This window comes from Oncorhynchus mykiss, chromosome 11, assembly GCF_057628025.1.
Source record: "Oncorhynchus mykiss isolate SJ-2025 chromosome 11, ASM5762802v1, whole genome shotgun sequence".
Taxonomy (NCBI): Eukaryota; Metazoa; Chordata; class Actinopteri; order Salmoniformes; family Salmonidae; genus Oncorhynchus; species Oncorhynchus mykiss.
The window spans coordinates 40,827,473-40,847,784 of NC_143032.1; the positions used below are offsets into that span (position 1 = coordinate 40,827,473).

General features: G+C 40.5%; 1 protein-coding gene across 3 annotated transcripts in view; it reads right to left on the reverse strand.

The window, feature by feature from the left end:
- Positions 1-1,669: 1,669 nt before the first annotated feature.
- Positions 1,670-20,312, reverse strand: part of LOC110535677 (spindlin-W) — a 32,238-nt gene continuing 13,595 nt past the window's right edge. For 2 of the 3 annotated variants that reach the window (XM_021620826.3, XM_021620828.3), the window contains 5 exons: positions 13,306-13,498; positions 8,625-8,673; positions 8,257-8,504; positions 6,595-6,828; positions 1,670-6,415 (listed from right to left, as the gene is read on the reverse strand). In XM_021620826.3, coding sequence (XP_021476501.1) covers positions 6,216-6,415; positions 6,595-6,828; positions 8,257-8,504; positions 8,625-8,673; positions 13,306-13,357 — 783 coding nt within the window. In that variant the 5' untranslated portion in view covers positions 13,358-13,498 and the 3' untranslated portion in view covers positions 1,670-6,215. The remainder of the gene's footprint in view (positions 6,416-6,594; positions 6,829-8,256; positions 8,505-8,624; positions 8,674-13,305; positions 13,499-20,312) is intronic. The other variant, XM_090190096.1, reaches the window with a different exon arrangement.

Here is a 20,312-nt window from a genome sequence, read left to right on the forward strand (position 1 = left end):
AAAAATCAATCAATCTATTTTAGAATAAGGCTGTAATGTAACAAAATGTGGAAAAGGTCAATGGTCTGAATACTTTCCGAATGCACTCTATGTAATGTTAGCTAACCGTAGTCATTAATAAATAATCTACATTTCTTTAAATGGCAAATTCTGTGAACGTTCTTGTGCAAGTTTTAAATTTACAATACCTATTAGCAAAGGTATCAGCTAGAGATGACGTGCAGGAGCTTGCAGGGATTTGTAGTTTTGCATGTCTACTTTGATACTAGTTAGCATTTTCAAATCTGGGACCAAATACATTGACAAAAGTCACCTTGTCCAAGATATACATGGTTATCAAAACGGCATTCCAGGGTAGGCCTACACAAAACACACCCCTTATTTTAAGTGTTTCTAAAATACCCTATGTGAAAAATGAATGGTGGAAAAACAATTGGAACCATTTCCCTGTTTGACCACTAGGTTTTATGGGTATTATGAAACCTCTACTGTTGGGCCATAAAGGCCTACTATAGCTCTGATTGGCTATGGCCCATCAGCCTGTGTAGACTCTGGTCCTGGACAAGACAGATGTTTTTATTAGGTTTATTTACTGCAGTGTCTATTCATTGTCCAAATGCACGGCCGCTTCACACAGTATATTGTTAAACATTCCCAAACATTCTATGAATGTATGTAAACGTACAAATGTCCATATCTAAGTGCTTGCTTGTCAGAAAATGTGTTATATCAAGCTTTTCCACCGCCATATTTCACATAATTCAGTTGTCTTTTCTTTTTCAGATAAGAGTAGCAAAAGCTAGCTACTAGTTATCTAAAATGAGTGAGCTAGCTAGCTAGTGTAACATAAGGGATTCCATTCCAAGCACAGAGGAGTTATTCTATTTGATAGAGGAAGGTTATTAGGTTCCATACAAGCCTTTCATTCTAATAAAATAAAATAAAATGTATTTATATAGCCCTTCGTACATCAGCTGATATCTCAAAGTGCTGTACAGAAACCCAGCCTAAAACCCCAAACAGCAAGCAATGCAGGTGTAGAAGCACGATAGTAATATCACAATCTTGACCTTCAACACGTGCACAGCCTTTGGAAGGAAAAAAAACAAAGTTGGGAGAGTAAAAGTCTCCCATTCAATGGTGTTTCGTTTCAAGTTGTGTGCCACCTGGGGAAAGGCAAAAGCCAAAGAGAAATAAGCTGCTGAAATGAACAAGGCGGCAGTCATTTCTACGACAGATCACTAATTTATACCATACATTTGTACAAAATTAATTTCATTTTAATAATGTTGAAGTACTAACTAACAATGGAATGTTACTTGAAGAAGACGGGACTTAAAATGGGTGTCCCAACTCTTTGGTCACTAAAGATCTCATGGCACTTATTGCAAGAGAATGTAATAATGAGTACCATTTCATGTGTATGTCAAACTGTATTCCAATCATGTAATACTGTATATAAAAGTACCATGTATGTAAAGTATATGAATAATGTACTATATTTAACAAAATATCTGTAAAAAACTAAAATGACTCAAGTAAAAGTCCACCAGTAAAATATTACTTTGAGTAAAAGTTTCTGGTTTTAAATATAAGTACAGTGGTGGAAAAAGTACTCAAATATTATACATCCAATTCCTTATATTAAGCAAACCAGTCGGCACGATTATCTTGTTTTTATATTTTTATTTATGGACAGCCAGGGCCACAGTCCAACCCTCAGACATCACAAAGGCAGTATTTGTGTTTAGTGAGTCTGCCAGATGAGAGGCAGTAGGAATGACAACGCGTTATATGGATAGGTGTGCGAATTGGACCATATTGCTGTCCTGCCTGAACATTACAAATTTAACTTTTGGGTGTCAGGGAAAATGTGAGTAAAAAGTACATATTTTCTTTAGGAATGTAGTGGAGTAAAAGTTATAAAAAATATAAAATAGTAAAATAATGTAGCCCAAAAAACTACTTAAGCAGTACTTAAGGCCTAGCTGCTAGACTATTGTTTCTACTCACGATATGCATACGTATTTATAAAAGTAATTAGCTAATAAATTATACCAGCTTTGAAAATATTCTGCAGCTAAATACAAAGATCCTACCATTTATATTATGTATGTAATTATATGAATATTTCTCAGAGTTTGCATGACAAAGGGAATGGCTAGTATGTGTGTTCTGCAACACTCAATAGTATGAAAGCTTTTCCATGGACCCCATTTGGACTACTATACCTGCCGCACAAATACTGGATCTTCCAGTGTTGTGTTAAAAGGAAACATAACATTAAAAAAATAAACATTACATAGGCCTACTTATTTATTTTAATATTCAGGATAGTCCATTATCAAATTTTCTTACAGAATTCAGTAACATTAAAGTGTTTGTGCCAGATGACTAAACTGTTACCATTTATTTAAAAAAATATTATTTAGAACACAAGGCCATTAAGACATAATTTTACCTCTATATTTTGATATATAAACATATACAAATAGCAGAAAAGTACTGTCCCGTAATTAAATCTCTTCCATTTCAACTCAAAATATGTTAATCCTATTTTAACATATAACGACTGACTGAACATGTACGCACAAGGTCCATCCTTACATGCACACACAGTTCTTTATGGATACATATAAATAAGCCAGTAACTTTTTTTTTAAAATAAACTGACAAATGATTTATTTAGAACTATCACCCCTTAAATTCTGTACAAGACTGGCACGTTTAGTTGGCACTCATTTAGAATTATCAGTGCGTTGGTTAATGTAATGCACAGTACAAAAACAACAAAATGTCACAATTGACATACGCTAATAACTGACATGCAACTCACATCAACGTACATTTAGCTATATGCATGCAACCTTTTTTCACATTTTGTTAGGTTACAGCCTTATTCTAAAATGTATTAAATCATCAATCTATTCACAATACCCCATAATGACAAAAGCAAAAACTGGTAAATGTATAAAAAAAATAAAAGTAGTTTTGCTATGAGACTCAAAATTGAGCTCAAGTACATTCTGTTTCCATTGAACATCCTTGAGATGTTTCTAGAACATGATTCCACCTGTGGACTCCAAATTCAATTGATTGGACATGATTTGGAAATGCCCACGTGTCTATATAAGTCCCACAGTTGGCAGTGCATGTCAGAGCAAAAAACAAGCCACGAGGTCAAAGGAATTGTCCGTTGAGCTCCGAGACAGGATTCTGTCGAGTCACAGATCTGGAGAAGGGTACCAAAAAAAATTCTGCAGCATTGAAGGTCCCCAAGAACACAGTGGCTTCCATCATTCTTAAAATGGAAGAAGTTTGGAACCACCAAGACTTCCTAGAGCTGGCCTACTGGCCAAACTGCGCAATCGGGGGAGAAGGGCCTTGGTCAGGGATGTGACCAAGAACCCAATGGGTTCAATGGGTTCAGAGCTGCAGAGTTCCTCTGTGGAATTGGGATAACCTTCCAGAAGAACAACCACTGCAACACTCCACCAAATCAGGCCTTTATGGTAGAGTGGCCAGACGGGAAGCCACTCCTCAGTAAAAGGCACGACAGCCCGCTTTGAGTTTGCCAAAAGGCACCTAAAGACTCGAAGACCATGAGAAACAAGATTCTCTGGTCCAATGAAACCAAGATTGAACTCTTTGGCCTGAATGCCAAGCGTCACCTATGGAGGAAACCTGGCACCATCCATATGGTGAAGCATGGTGGTGGCAGCATCATGTGTTGCGGATGTTTTTCAGCGGCAGAGACTGGAAAATTAGTCAGGATCGAGGGAAAGATGAAAGGAAAAAAGTACAGAGGGATCCTTGATGAAAACCTGCTCCAGAGCGCTCAGGACTAGGGTGAAGATTCATCTTCCAACAGGACAACGTAGCAGTGGCTTCGGGACAAGCCTCTGAATGTCCTTGAGTGGCCCAGCCAGAGCCCGGACTTGAATCCTATCAAACATCTCTGGAGAGACCTGAAAATAGCTATGTAGTGACGCTCCCCATCCAACCTGACAGAGGTTGAGAGGATCTGCAGAGAATAATGGGAGAAACTCCAAATACAGGTGTGCCAAGCGTTTAGCGTCATACCGAAGAAGACTTGAGGCTGTAATCATTGCCAAAGGTGCTTCAACAAAATTACTGAGTAAAGGGTCTGAATACTTATGTAAATATGATGTTTCCATTTTTAATACATTTCTAAAAAACTGTTTTTGCTTTTGTTATTAAAGGGGTATCGTGTGTAGATTGAATAGGGGAAAACAAATATTTAATCAATTTTAGAATAAGGCTGTAACATAACAAAATGTGGAAAAAGTCAAGGGGTCTGAATACTTTCCAAATGCACCGTAGGCTTCAGTAACACAATTTGAACATGCTAACAATACAGCAATTCTAAAATAACCATGACATGTTGACCATTTAAATATATTTCTAATTCCTTGGATGAAATTCAAAATGTTGCAAGTGATGTCTAATACTATTATACAGTATCAAGTTAAATCATGAAATCAACCTAGGCTCAGGTCAGAAAACAGCAAACAATTCATATTTGCTTAAATGAGAAATAAACGTATGGATTGGATTGATTCTGAATTCAATTAAACAATGACATTTTCAAAATTAACCTCATTGATGGTAGGTGGCTCAGTGGCATATGACCCAAAATCCATTAGAACATTAACAGGCCCTTTGCTTAATCAATTTAGACCACACATTCTTTGATAGAAACATTTCTGAGATCTATCACTCTGAAAATATATGGCACATGAAACAGGCATGAAGAATTGAAGGTAAGTCGTAAAAATACTTCCAAATGGATCACAATGCTAACAAGATAATTGATACACTATATTTCTTGTAAGCCGCATTTATAATCGTCTTTCATGTACATTGAGTACACAAAAACATTAAGAACACCTGCTCTTTTCATGACAAACTGATCAGGTGAAAGCTATGATCCCCTTATTGATGTCACCTGTTCAATACACCACAAGTGTAGATGAAGAGGAGAAGACAGGTTAAAAAAATGATTTTTAAGCCTTGAGACATGGCTTGTGTATGCGTGCCATTCAAAGGGTGAATAGGCAAGTGCCCATTTAAGTGCCAATGGACGAGGTTAGTAGGTGCCAGGGCGGGGTATGGTAGTAGGTGGAACTCAATATTAGAAAGGTGTTCTTAATGTTTTGTCCACTCAGTGTATAGTTAGTTATGTGCAATACAGTAGCTCTAGCAAAGGAGTAAGAGTGAAATGTGATAATACAAATTTGAAATCAGATTTGGATGATAGAGTATTACATAACAAAACAAATAATTTCAGGTTGAAGGGATTAAAATCGAATCTAAAAGCCACAGTAAACTAAAAATATTAGAATTAAAATAATTGTTGAACTTTGCACAACCAATCAGCCAAATTACTCTAATACAATTTCGATTTGACAGAGTAGTAGAGGTCTAGACAACCATTTCGGGAGAATGCAAGCGTCGCCGACATAAAATAACACTGATTAAAAACTAAAAAGAAGAAGCTCTTGGATTTCCTTGGTCTCAGAAACTAGCCTTATGTGAAGGACAATTGCACAATGGCAGTTCATACAAGTAGAGAATTAAGGAATAAAATTAAATCACAGAATTTAAACTGATTACTAGGGTGTTTGACTGATACAGTAATGTGCCATTTAGCAGACGCTTTTATCCAAAGCGACTTAGTCACGCGTGCATACATTTGACATATGGATGGGGGAATTGAATCCACTACCCTGCTCTACCAACTGAGCTACAAAGGACCACATTTGTTAGACTGATGCATGCTAAATTCTGAGCATGTTAAACCCACAAGTCAACAAAAGTGGTAGAAACATGTTACGAGAACCTCTCAATAATTCATTTACAGCATCATAGACAAGAAACCCCCCCACAAAATTCTCACTTTTCTATCATGTTAAGAAAAACTTTGGATTAGGCTCCTGGTGTCTGGCCCAATTGAACAGAGTAAATGTTCAGACATGGTGAATTCTGCAGAGGTCTCTTCTTCTTCAAACAAAAGTGGACTTCAGACAAAGTACACTAATAGCTTTCGCATTGGAAGCAGTGACACAGGAAACAGGAAGTTTCACATTCGTAGCCTGTGAAAGAATTGTCCATTTAACTGGAAATTGATCTTGTCTCAAAGAAATCCTGAAAACATTTGCCACGGTCTGTGAATCAATGATTTTCTCAATGCCCTAAGACGTTTTTACTAAATCGTAGACGTAGATGTGAAAGTCGTCATCAAACTTGATGAAATAAACAGAGGGTTTGGCATCAACCTGATGGATAACCATGCCTGTCCTTTTGCCGCCATCCTCTTTGGCATATTCCACTTGTTTGCCAACAAGGCTATCCACCACTTCGCCAGGCTCTCTCTCTGATGGGGTCGAGTCATCTGCAAAAGCATAGAATATTACCAGCTTTAGTGAGAGAATTTGTTGACAACATTTATGTAGTATTATTGTATCTACCGTAATACAACTTAGAATTACATGTTTTTAAAGAAAGAGTGGTATGGAGACCATAAATGATGCCTACAGTGTTAACACAAAATGTAATTTCTGATGGACTCACTTGAATCAGGCATTATCCGGAGATCCCCCTCTTTGTAGTCATCCAAGAGCTGGTACATGTACAACACAGGGTCCTTTTCGTAAGTGATGTAGAACCATGTGTTCATAATGGGAGCCCGTGCTAGCACCATGCCCCTCCACTCCTCCTTTGGTCCTTCATCTTGCTCAAACATGTGCTCCACTGCTTTGCCTATCATGGTTTCTGCTAGCTGTGCATCACTGACGCGAGCTGGAGCTGCATTACAGAGAGCAGTTTCAAATGAATAGTAAATATGGCTATGAAAATATGTAAATTAATTTGTAACAAACTCAGCAAAAAAAGAAACGTCCCTTTTTCAGGACCCTGTCTTTCAAAGAATTTGTAAAAATCCAAATAACTTCACAGATCTTCATTGTAAAGGGTTTAAACACTGTTTCCCATGCGTGTTCAATGAACCATAAATAATTAATGAACATGCACCTGTGGAAAGGTCGTTAAGACACTAACAGCTTACAGATGGTAGGCAATTAAGGTCACAGTTATGAAAACTTAGGACACTAAACAGGCCTTTTTACTGACTGGAAAACACCAAAAGAAAGATGTCCAGGGTCCCTGCTCATATGCGTGAACGTGCCTCAGGCATGCTGCAAGGAGGCATGAGGACTGCAGATGTGGCCAGGGCAATAAATTGCAATGTCCGTACTGTACTCTAAGACAGTGCTACAGGGACACAGGACGGACAGTGGCAGACCACGTGTAACAACACCTGCAGGACAGGTACAGGATGGCAACAACAACTGCCCGAGTTACACCAGGAATTCACAATCACTCCATCAGTGCTCAGACTGTCCGCAATAGGCTGAGAGAGGCTGGACTGAGGGCTTGTTGGCCTGATATAAGACATCACCGGCAACAATGTTGCCTATGGGCGCAAACCCACCGTCGCTGGACTGGCAAAAAGTGTTCTTCACTGACGAGTCACGGTTTAGTCGGATTTGCGTTTATCGTCGAAGGAATGAGCGTTACACCGAGGCCTGCACTCTGGAGCGGGATCGATTTGGAGGTGGAGGGTCCGTCATGGTCTGGGGTGGTGTGTCACAGCATCCTCGGACTGAGCTTGTTGTCATTGCAGGCAATCTCAACGCGGTGCATTACAGGGAAGACATCCGCCTCCCTCATGTGGTACTCTTCCTGCAGGCTCATCCTGACATGATGCTTCAGCATGACAATGTCACCAGCCATACTGCTCGTTCTGTGCATGATTTCCTGCAAGACAGGAATGTCAGTGTTAGGCCTAGGCCAGCGAAGAGCCCAGATCTCAATCCCATTGAGCACGTCTGGGAACTGTTGGATCGGAGGGTGAGGGCTAGGGACATTCTCCCCAGAAATGTCCAGGAACCCGCAGGTGCCTTGGTGGAAGAGTGGGGTAACATCTCACAGCAAGAACTGGCAAATCTGGTGCAGTCCATGAAGAGGAGATGCACTGCAGTACATAATGCAGCTGGTGGCCACACCATACACCAGATACTGTTACTTTTGATTTTGACCCCCCCTTTGTTCAGGGACACATTATTCAATTGCTGTTAGTCACATGTCTGTGGAACTTGTTCAGTTTATGTCTCACTTGTTGAATCTTGCTATGTTCATACAAATATTTACACGTTAAGTTTTCACAATACCTACCAACTCTGTCTGGTAAAACCTCCAGGCCTTGCACCCTCTCATCTTTGTGAAGCTCAAGTCCATAGATGCAGTCAAATCCATCATACTTGATCAGGTAGAGAGATGGGTTGACAGGGACTTGATCGAGAACTGTTCCTTTCCACTGGGAAACCTTGGTATCTTCCTTCCACTGGTGCGTTATCCTGCAACCCACTATGTTTCGTCTGGGTTGGGCAATAGGCTTGCTTGGACCAACATTCTTCTGCTTCCTATAGAGATCCCAATTTGGAAGGAAGTACGTAATGTCAAATCAATATATCCACACATCTGTCTGTTTGGAAGGCAACCTGCTTTTGGTCTTATGCTGTGTCTACACAATGAGAACTTACTTGTGGGAATTTTTCCTCTTGATCAGATTTGCAGAAACCCCAATATTACCTAAAATGGCAAACAAACGTGTGCATGAAATATCTCCCCAAAATTACAATAAATCAGCCTACAGAAAGTATTCACAGCTCTTGGCTTATTCAAATTTGTTGTTACAGCCTGAATTATATATGTATTAAATATATATTTTTCCTAAATACCCCATAATGACAAAGTGTAAACATGTTTTTTGAAATTGAGAGATGTATTGAAAATGAAATACATACAGTTGAAGTCGGAAGCTTACATACACCTTAGCCAAATACATTTAAACTAAGTGTTTCACAATTCCTGACATTTAATCCAAGAAAAAAAAGTCCATGTCTTAGGTTAGTTAGGATCACCACTTTATTTTAAGAATGTAAAATGTCAGAATAATAGAGAATGATTTATTTTAGCTTTTATTTATTTCATCACATTCCCAGTGGGTCAGAAGTTTGCATACACTCAATTAGTATTTGGTAGCATTGCCTTTAAATTGTTTAACAATTAGTTGGGTGAATTTTGGCCCATTCCTCCTGACAGAGCTGGTGTAGCTGAGTCAGGAATGTAGGCCTTGCACATGCTTATTCAGTTCTGACCACAAATTTTCTATGGGATTGAGGTCAGGGTTTTGGGATGGCCACTCCAATACCTTGACTTTGTTGTCCTTAAGCCATTTTGCCACAACTTTGGAAGTATGCTTGGGGTCATTGTCCATTTTGAAGACACATTTGCAACCAAGCTTTAACTTCCTGACTGATGTCGAGATGTTGCTTCAATATATCCACAATTTCCTTTCCTCTTGATGCCATCTATTTTGTGATGCGCATCAGTCCCTCCTGCAGCAAAGAACCACCACAAGATGATGCTGCCACCCCCATGCTTCAGGGTTGGGATGGTATTCTTCGGCTTGCAAGCCTCCCCCTTTTTCTTCCATACATAAACGATGGTGATTATGTCCAAACAGATCTATTTTTGTTTCATCAGAGGAGAGGACATTTCTCCCAAAAATACAATCTTTGTCCCCATGTGCAGTTGCAAACCGTAGTCTGGCTTTTTCATACCGGTTTTGGCTGATTTCTTTTGATTTTCCCATGATGTCAAGCAAAGAGGCACTTAGTTTGAAGGTAGGCCTTGAAATACATCCACAGGTACACCTCCAATTGACTCAAATTATGTCAATTAGCCAATCAGAAGCTTCTAATGCCATGACAACATTTTCTGGAATTTTCCAAGCTGTTTAAAGGCAGTCAACTTAGTGTACAGTGGGGAGAACAAGTATTTGATAACCTGCAAAATCGGCAGTGTTTCCTACTTACAAAGCATGTAAAGGTCTGTAATATTTATCATAGGTACACTTCAACTGTGAGAGACGGAACCTAAAACAAAAATCCAGAAATTCACATTGTATGATTTTTAAGTAATTAATTTGCATTTTAGTGCATGACAAGTATTTACCTACCAACCAGTAAGAATTCCGTCTCTCACAGACCTGTTCGTTTTTCTTTAAGAAGCCCTCCTGTTCTCCACTCATTATCTGTATTAACTGCACCTGTTTGAACCCTGTATACCTGTATAAAAGTCACCTGTCCACACACTCAGTCAAACAGACTCCAACCTCTCCACAATGGCCAAGACCAGAGAGCTGTGTAAGGACATCAGGGTTAAAATTGTAGACCTGCACAAGGCTGGGATGGGCTACAGGACAATAGGCAAGCAGCTTGGTAAGAAGGCAACAAGTGTTGGCGCAATTATTAGAAAATGGAAGAAGTTCAAGATGACGGTCAATCACCCTCGGTCTGGGGCTCCATGCAAGATCTCACGTCGTGGGGCATCAATGATCATGAGGAAGCTGAGGGATCAGCCCAGAACTACACGGCAGGACCTGGTCAATGACCTGAAGAGAGCTGGGACCACAGTCTCAAAGAAAACCATTTGTAACACACTACGCCGTCATGGATTAAAATCCTGCAGCGCACGCAAGGTCCCCCTGCTCAAGCCAGCGCATGTCCAGGCCCGTCTGAAGTTTGCCAATGACCATCTGGATGATCCAGAGGAGGAATGGGAGAAGGTCATGTGGTCTGATGAGACAAAAATATAGCTTTTTGGTCTAAACTCCACTCGCCGTGTTTGGAGGAAAAAGAAGGATGAGTACAACCCCAAGAACACCATCCCAACCGTGAAGAATGGAGGTGGAAACATCATTCTTTGGGGATGCTTTTCTGCAAAGGGGACAGGGTGACTGCACCGTATTGAGGGGAGGATGGATGGGGCCATGTATCGCGGGATCTTGGCCAACAACCTCCTTCCCTCAGTAAGAGCATTGAAGATGGGTCATGGCTGGGTCTTCCAATGACAACGACCCGAAACACAAAGCCAGGGCAACTAAGGAGTGGCTCAGTAAGAAGCATCTCAAGGTCCTGGAGTGGCCGAGCCAGTCTCCAGACCTGAAACCAATAGAAAATCTTTGGAGGGAGCTGAAAGTCCGTATTACCCGGCGACAGCCCCGAAACCTGAAGGATCTGGAGAAGGTCTGTATGGAGGAGTGGGCCAAAATCCCTGCTGCAGTGTGTGCAAACCTGGTCAAGAACTACAGGAAACGTATGATCTCTGTAATTGCAAACAAAGGTTTCTGTACCAAATATTAAGTTCTGCTTTTCTGATGTATCAAATACCTATGTCATGCAATAAAATGCAAATTAATTACTTAAAAATCATACAATGTGATTTTCTGGATTTTTGTTTTAGATTCTGTCTCTTCTCACAGTTGAAGTGTACTTATGATAAAAATTACAGACCTCTACATGCTTTGTAAGTAGGAAAACCTGCAAAATCGGCAGTGTATCAAATACTTGTTCTCCTCACTGTATATCAACTTCTGACCCACTGGAATTGTGATACAGTGAATTATAAGTGAAATAATCTGTTTGTAAATAATTGTTGGAAAAATGTCTTGTGTCATGCACAAAGTAGATGTCCTAACCGACTTGCCAAAACTATAGTTTGTTAACAAGAAATTTGTGGAGTGGTTGAAAAACAAGTTTTAATGACTCCAACCTAAGTGTATGTAAACTTCCGACTTTAACTGTAAATCTAATTTACATACGTATTTACAGCCCTGAGTCTTGCCATAGACTTTCAAGCAGATTTAAGTCAAAATTGTAACTTGGGTGGCACAGTGGTTAAGGGCGCAGTACTGCAGCGCCAGCTGTGCCACCAGAGACTCTGGGTTCGCTCCCAGGCTCTGTCGTAACCGGACGCGACCGGGAGGTCCGTGGGGTGACGCACAATTGGCCTAGCGTCGTCCGGGTTAGGGAGGGTTTGGCCGGTAGGGAAATCCTTGTCTCATCGCGCACCAGCGACTCCTGTGGCGGACCGGGCGCAGTGCGCGCTAACCAAGGTTGCCAGGTGCATGCTGTTTCCTCCGACACATTGGTGCGGCTGGCTTCTGGGTTGGATGGCGCTGTGTTAAGAAGGCTTGGTTGGGTTGTGTATCGGAGGACGCATGACTTTCAACCTTCGTCTCTCCCGAGCCCGTACAGGAGTTGTAGCAATGAGACAAGATAGTACCTACTAAAACAATTGGATACCACGAAATTGGGGAGAAAAAGGGGTAAAAAAAATAAAAATAAATTGTAACTCGGCCATACAAACTCCAGTCCTGAACGATTACAAGCATACCTACCACCAAAATATGGAGCGTGGTACTCAGTAATGTGTTGTATTTATCCCAAACATTACACTTTGTATTCAGGACAAAAAATATATTGCTTTGCCACATATTTTGCAGTATTACTTTAGTGCCTTGTTGCAAACAGGATGCAGGTTTTGGAACATTTTTATTCTGTACAGGCTTCCTTCTTTTCACTCTGTCAATTAGGTTAGTATTGTAGAGTAACTACAATGTAGTTGATCCATCCTCAGTTTTCTCATATCACAGCAATTAAACTCGGTTTTAAAGTCACCATTGGCCTCATGGTGAAATCCCTGAGCCGTTTCCTTCCTCTCTGGCAATTGTGTTAGGAAGGACGCCTATATCTTTGTAGTGACTGGGTGTTTTAATACACCAATTAAAGTGTAATTATTAACTTCACCATGCTCAATGGGATATTTTTTTTCTCCCATCTACCAATAGGTGCCCTTATTTGCAAGGCATTGAAAAACCTCCCTGGTCTTTGTGGTTGAATCGGTTTGAAATTCACTATTAAGGGACCTTAAAGATGTGTATGTGTTGGGTACAGAGATGAGGTCATTCAAAGATCATGTTTAGCATTATTATTGCACACAGAGTGAGTCAATGCAACTTATGTGACTTGTTAAGCACATTTTTGTGAAGACGGGGTTGAATACTTACATTTATCAAGGCATTTCAGCTTACATTTTTTTATTCATTTGTAAACATTATGTAAAAACATAATACCACTTTGATATTATGGGGTATTGTGTGTAGAGCATTGACAAAAAAATCTAAATGTAATCAATTTTAAATTCAGGCTGTAACAGAACAAAATGTTGAAAAAGTAAAGGGGTGTGAATATCTTTCTGAAGGCAGTGCATATTACTGTATCATACTTATATCTTAAAAAACCCATATGGTTTTGTAGGCTGTCATGTGTAATTTTTCAGCTACATTCATGTACATAAGCCGTGAGTTTCTCTCACCCCCATCAGCTCTGGGGCGCTGGCCTGGCGTCTTTCCAAATGGGGTCTTCATTGATATACATGTAGGTGAGCAGCCAGGCTACCAGACTATAGGGTGACAATGTATCTACTAGGGAATTAGGAGAGAGAGGGACAGAATGCAGGTGGTGGCACTAGGTGGGAGGATCACTCCCATCCAGTGCAGGAAAGCAGACTGTTGAAAAATGAACATGTGTTAAACATGGGGCACAGAGAAACTCTGCAACATTATGATGAATAACTTTGGTGTAGAAAATGCCATAATTAGCAATTATCTCCAAATTTAACTGATATGAACACAGTTAGTCATGTTGACTCATGTGTGCTATAGACATATCCTTCAGCAATTACACAATCATATAGTTTAGCTACCTAAAAACAATGGCAGAACAGTAAATCATTTTGTTGCAGTGTTACTTAAAGGCTTTCAAATCAAACTGTTTTGTGTCATAAACAACAGGTGTAGACTAACAGTAAACTATTTACGGGCCTTTCCAAACAACGCAGAGATAAAATAGAGAAATAATAGAAAACTAATAACATGTAATAAAAGTAATAATACATAGACAATAAGAAATAATAACTTGGCTATATACACGGGGTAACAGTCCTGAGTCGATGTGGAGTGGTACAAGATAATCGAGGTAGATTTGTACATATAACTAGGAATAAAGTGACTAAGCAACCATGGAGTTCGGCCCCATATGCACTACCCTCTGCGGCTGGATGCCAAGCAGTTCCCATACCAAGCTGTGATGCAGGGTCCATAGCTTAGTGATGAACTTGGAGGGCACTTTGGTGTTGAACGCTGAGCTGTATCAATGAACATCAATCTCACATAGGTGTTCCTCTTGTCCAGGTGGGAGAGGGCAGTGTGGATAAGCATCCAGATTAGTGACCCACTCCTTGAAAGCGGCAGCTCCATCCTTTAGCGGCTGTTGCTTGTAATCCATTGTTTCTGGATAGAATATGTACATATGGTCAATGTGGGGACGACGACGTCAATGCACTTTTTAACGAAGCCAGTGACTGATATTGTAAATTCCTTGGATGAATCCATTGGATGAATCCCATAACATATTCCATTCTTTGCTACCAAAACAGTCCTGTAGCCTAGCATCTGTTTCATCGGACCACTTCATTATTGGTACTTCCTGTTCAAATACTTCCCGTTTGAGTTTTTGCTTGTAAACAGGAATCAGGAGGATAGAGTTATGGTCAGATTTGCCAAATAGAGGGCGAGCTTTGTATGTGTTTCTGTGTGTGGAGTAAAGGTCCTCTAGTTGCGCAGGTGACATGCTAGTAGAAATGAGGTAAAATGGATTTCAGTTTCCCTGAGAGTATTTTCTTGTTTGCTTATGTCCTAATACTGCTCGTTGAGTGTTGTCTTACCGCCAGCATCGGTTTGTGGTGGTAAATAGACTGCTACTAAAAATATAGATCAACTCTATTGGTAAATATATGGTCTACAGCTTATCATGAAGTATTCTAAAACGCAGGAGAGAAGAAACTCGAGATTTCCTTAATAATAGAGATTGCACGAGCACGAGCATTTGTTGTTGACAAAGAGACACATCCATCCCCCTAACCTTACCCAACGCTGCCGTACGGTCTTGACAACGCTTAGAAAAAAACTGCTAGATGTATATTATCCATGTCCAGCCACGACTCAGAGAAACCTAGGATATTACAGTTCTTCAGGTCCCGTTGATAGGATAGTGTCGAACGGAGTTCATCCTGTTTGTTCTCCAGTGGTGGTACATTCGCGAATAGAACGGAAGGTAGAGGCAGATTATTTATTTGCCGACTTAGTTTCATCCGAGAGCCTACACGTTGGCCTCTCTTTTGCCGTCTTTTCCTTTCCCGAGTCTCTGGGATTAGGGCCTAAATCATCCATATGCACAAAGTTTATTTCTCTCAAATGATGACAAATGTGTTTACATCCCTGCTAGTGAACATTTCTCCTTTGCCAAAATAATTAATCCATCTGACAGGTGTGGCATTAAAGAAGCTGATTAAACAGCATGATCATTACACAGGTAAACTTTTTTGTTCTTCACACAGCAATGCCACAAATGTCTCAAGCTTTGAGGGAGCAAACAATTGGCATGCTGACCGCAGGAATGTCCACCAGAGCAGTTGCAAGAAAACTAAATGTTAATTTCTCCACTATAAGCCAATGTTGTTTTTTAAAATTTGGCAATACGTCCAACCGGCATCACAACCACGTGTAAAAATGCCAGCCCAGGACCTCCACGGTGGTGGTGGGGTTATGGTATGGGCAGGCATAAGCTACGGACAACAAACACAATTGGTCCGATGAAGCGGATGCTAAATTACAGGATTGTTTTGCTAGCCTATCAGGACTGGAATATGTTCCGTGATTCATCAAATGGCATTGAGGAGTTATCAGTCAGTCATCGGCTTCATTAATAAGTTCATAGACGCAGTTTTGTCACACACCACAATGCTACAGATGTCTTAAGTTGAGGTTGTGTGCAATTGGCATGCTTACTGCAGGAATGTCCAGCAGAGCTGTTGCCAGGGAATTTTATGACCATTTCTCTACCAATGTCTTTTTAGAGAAAATGGCAGTATGTCCAAACGGCCTCACAATCGCAGACCACGTGTATGGAGTCGTTGGGGTTATGGGGTTGGGCAGGCATAAGCTGCAGACATAATTCCTGGAAGCTGGCCTGCTTACTCAGACATGTCACCCATTGAGCATGTTTGGGATGTAAGACAGCGTGTTCCAGTTCCCGCCAATATCCAGCAGCCATTGAAGAGGAGTGGGACAGATGCATATCTGTATTCCCAGTCATGTGAAATTCATAGAGTCGGGCCTAACCGTTTTCCTTATATGGACTGTAACTCAGTAAAATCTTTGAAAATGTTGCATGTTGCGTTTATATTTTTATTCAGTATAGTTTTGAGGCAGTGGCATCTTCCTTGAAGAATGGCCTTTCAGGTTATGTCGATATAGGACTTGTTTTACTGTGGATTTAGATAGTTTTGTACCGGTTTCCTCCAGCATATTCACAAGGTCCTTTGTTCTGGGATTGATTTGCACTTTTCGCAAAGTATGTTCATCTCTAGGAGACAGAACATGTCTCCTTCCTGAGCGGTATGACGGCTGTGAGGTCCCATGGTGTTTATACTTGCGTACTATTGTTTGTACAGATGGACATTGTACCTTCAAGCATTTGGAAATTGCTCCTAAGGGTAAACCAGACTTGTGGAGGTCTACAAATTGTTTTCTGAGGTCTTGGCTGATTTCTTTTGATTTCCCCATGATGTCAAGCAAAGAGGCACTGAGTTTGAAGGTAGGCCTTGAAATACATCCACAGGTACACCTCCAATTGACTCAAATTATGTCAACTAGGCAATCAGAAGTTTCTAAAGACTTGACATTTTCATTTTCCAAGCTGTTTAAAAGGCACAGTCAACTTAGTGTATGTAAAACGTGATCAAGTTAATTATAGGTGAAATAATCAGTCTGTAAACAATTGTTGGAAATGTTTTTTGTTCCATGCACAAAGTAAATGTCCGAAGCAACTTGCCATAGTTTGTTCAGAAGAAATTTGTGTTGTGGTTGAAAAACGTGTTAATGACTTCCAACCTGTATTTAAACTTCTGACTTCAACTGTGCATATCTACCTCAAATCTCTCCACCAACTCAGTACTGCTACCCCGTGTATATAGCCAAGTTACCGTTACTCATTGTGTATTTTTCATTAAGCGTTATTACTTTATTTCTGTACATTGTTGGGAATGGCCCTTAAATAAGCATTTCACTGTTGATCTTCACTTGTTTTTTATGAAGCATGCGACGAATAACATTTTATTTGCATCTTGGAAATAGACCTGTAAACACACAGATACAACATGAATTTTAACGATGAACGTAAACTTAACTTTTTGGTAGCGGTTCAATATACAGCTTGCAAAGTCAAATTTGCTCATTCAGTGCTGTATGGTCCTGCCTGACAAAAATGCATAGTTACACTGCAATAATCCCAACATCCTGTCATTTCAGCAAGCCATGACACCCACCGTCTCAGATTGTTCTGAAGTAATTTCTGTAGTTAGATAAGATAAGCATTCCTGCAACATTTTTTGGTTGAAATATAATTTGAGCTTTGAAAAATTAAGCTAATTGATTGCACCCGAAATACATATTTTAAATTTATAGGATTCATATAACATTCAATAAATATAGTACCTAACATCCAATTTGGACCACCTTTTTTATTTTATTTACTATGTGTAAGACATGAAGAATCCAAAGTAATTGTCAAAAGCCACCTATGGACCCCCCAACCCATCGTGAGAATAAGTATACAGTATCAATCAGTTCTCCATGTCTAATAAGTAGTATGGAGCTGCAGCTCTGAGTATTGTTTCTTCATCCTATGTAATGTATTATCATTAAATTTGGTGTTCCCCCCCATCTTTTCAGAGAAATTGTTCATTTAATGTCATGTCACATCCTACATACTGTCATTACCAGGTTCTGACCACTAGATAGTGCTGTTCCTACTATGTTATTTATTTTTAAAGTTTACACCCCCCACCCCCAATGTTAAAGGGATAGTTCACCAAATCACATACTGGTTTCCTTACCCTGTTAGCAGTTTATGGACAAGGTATGACAGTAACCCATGCTTTGGTTGTTTACCTGACCAATGTTTCAAATGCACAAATCCAATGGGTGGGTGGGGGGGGGGGGGTCTTTAAAAAACTGGAACAGCACCATGTAGTGCACAGAACTTGGTAATATCAGGATGTAGAATTGTAACCACTTCAATTACTAATTTCTCAGAACAGGGCTCGGAAAAAACAAAATTCACTGGAAATACATTACATTGGATGAATAAACAATAATCTGAGCCGCAGCTATATACGACTTGTCAGACATGATACTGATATACAGTATTAGTTGTGGGGTGGGATGTGTTGGGTCCGTGGCAGGCTTTTGACAATTTCTTTGGATTCCTCATGTCAACTCATTAGCTAGGTTTCCATCCAATTGGCGACAGATTTTCATGCGAAGATGTAAAGATGTGCATTTAAACATTGTTTACATAAAATTCAAATCAAAAATCAAATCAAATTTTATTTGTCCCATACACATGGTTAGCAGATGTTAATGTGAGTCTGGCGAAATGCTTGTGCTTCTAGTTCCGACAATGCAGGGATAACCAACAAGTAATCTAACCTAACAATTTCACAACAACTACCGTATACACACAAGTGTAAAGGGATGAAGAATATGTACAAAAAAATATATGAATGAGAGATGATACAAAACGGCATAGGCAAGATGCAGTAGATGGTATCGAGTACAGTATATACATATGAGATGAGTAATGTAGGGTATGTAAACATATTTAGTGGCATTGTTTAAAGTGTCTAGTGATATATTTATTACATACATTTTTCCATTATTAAAGTGGCTGGAGTTGAGTCAGTATGTTGGCAGCAGCCACTCAATGTTAGTGGTGGCTGTTAAACAGTCTGAAGGCCTAGAGATAGAAGCTGTTTATCAGTCTCTCGGTCCCTGCTTTGATGCACCTGTACTGACCTCGCCTTCTGGATGATAGCGAGGTGAACAGGCAGTGGCTTGGATGGATGTTGTCCTTGATTATCTTTTTGGCCTTCCTGTGACATCGGGTGGTGTAGGTGTCCTGGAGGGCAGGTAGTTTGCCCCCGGTGATGCAATGCGCAGACCTCACTACCCTCTGGAGAGCCGGTTGTGGGAGGAGCAGTTGCCGTACCAGGCGGTGATACAGCCCGACAGGATGCTCTCTATTGTGCATCTGTAAAAGTTTGAGAGTACTTTTGGTGACAAGCCGAATTTCGTCAGCCTCCACGCTGTCTGTGTGGGTGGACCAATTCAGTTTGTCCGTGATGTGTACGCCGAGGAACTTAAAACGTACTACCCTCTCCACTACTGTCCCGTCGATGTGGATAGGGGGGGTGCTCCCTCTGCTGTTTCCTGAAGTCCACAATCATCTCCTTTGTTTTGTTGACGTTGAGTGTGAGGTTGTTTTCCTGACAGCCCACTCCGAGGGCCCTCACCTCCTCCCTGTAGGCCGTCTCGTCGTTGTTGGTAATCAAGCCTTCCACTGTAGTGTCGTCTGCAAACTTGATGATTGAGTTGTAGGCGTGCATGGCCACGCAGTCGTGGGTGAACAGGGAGTACAGGAGAGGGCTCGGAACGCACCCTTGTGGGGCCCCAGTGTTGAGGATCAGCGGGGTAGAGATGTTACCTACCCTCACCACCTGGGGGCGGCCTGTCAAGAAGTCCAGTACCCAGTTGCACAGGACGGGGTCGAGACCCAGGGTTTGGACTGCATTCGGGTCGCATGTGCAGCCCGGCAGTGTCAATTATGTGTGTGCTTTGAATTTATGCAGACTTTTTATGAAGTAAATACACTAGGCTAAAGGCTTCCATTCAACAACCTGTTTAGATGATGTGCCATTTCATTTTTTGCTAATCTGATGCTGCTCATGTTGTGTATTTTGAGGAATTGCCTTAGTGCCGACATTGAGGGGAAATGTTTTAATTGGCTACAGATTCATCTGCCTCACCTAAAGACCATTCTTGTGGGAAGCTGCTATAGACCACCAAGTGCTAACAGTCAGTATTTGGATAATGTGTGTGAAATGCTTGTGATATCAACAGAGAAGTATATTTTCTGGGTGATTTAAATAGACTGGCTCTCATTAAGCTGCCCACTCAAGAAAATATGTTGTCAGTCAACCTACCAGGGTAGTTACAAACAGCACAGGAATTAAATCATCAACATGTATTGATCACATCTTTACTAATGCTGCAGAAATTTGCTTTAAAGCAGTATCCAATCCACAGGATGTAGTGATCACAATATAGTAGCACTAAAGTTCCAAAGGCTGGGCCTAATATAGTGAATAAGAGGTCATACGTTATGTTATAAGAGGTCAATATGTTTTGTAGTGATTCATAT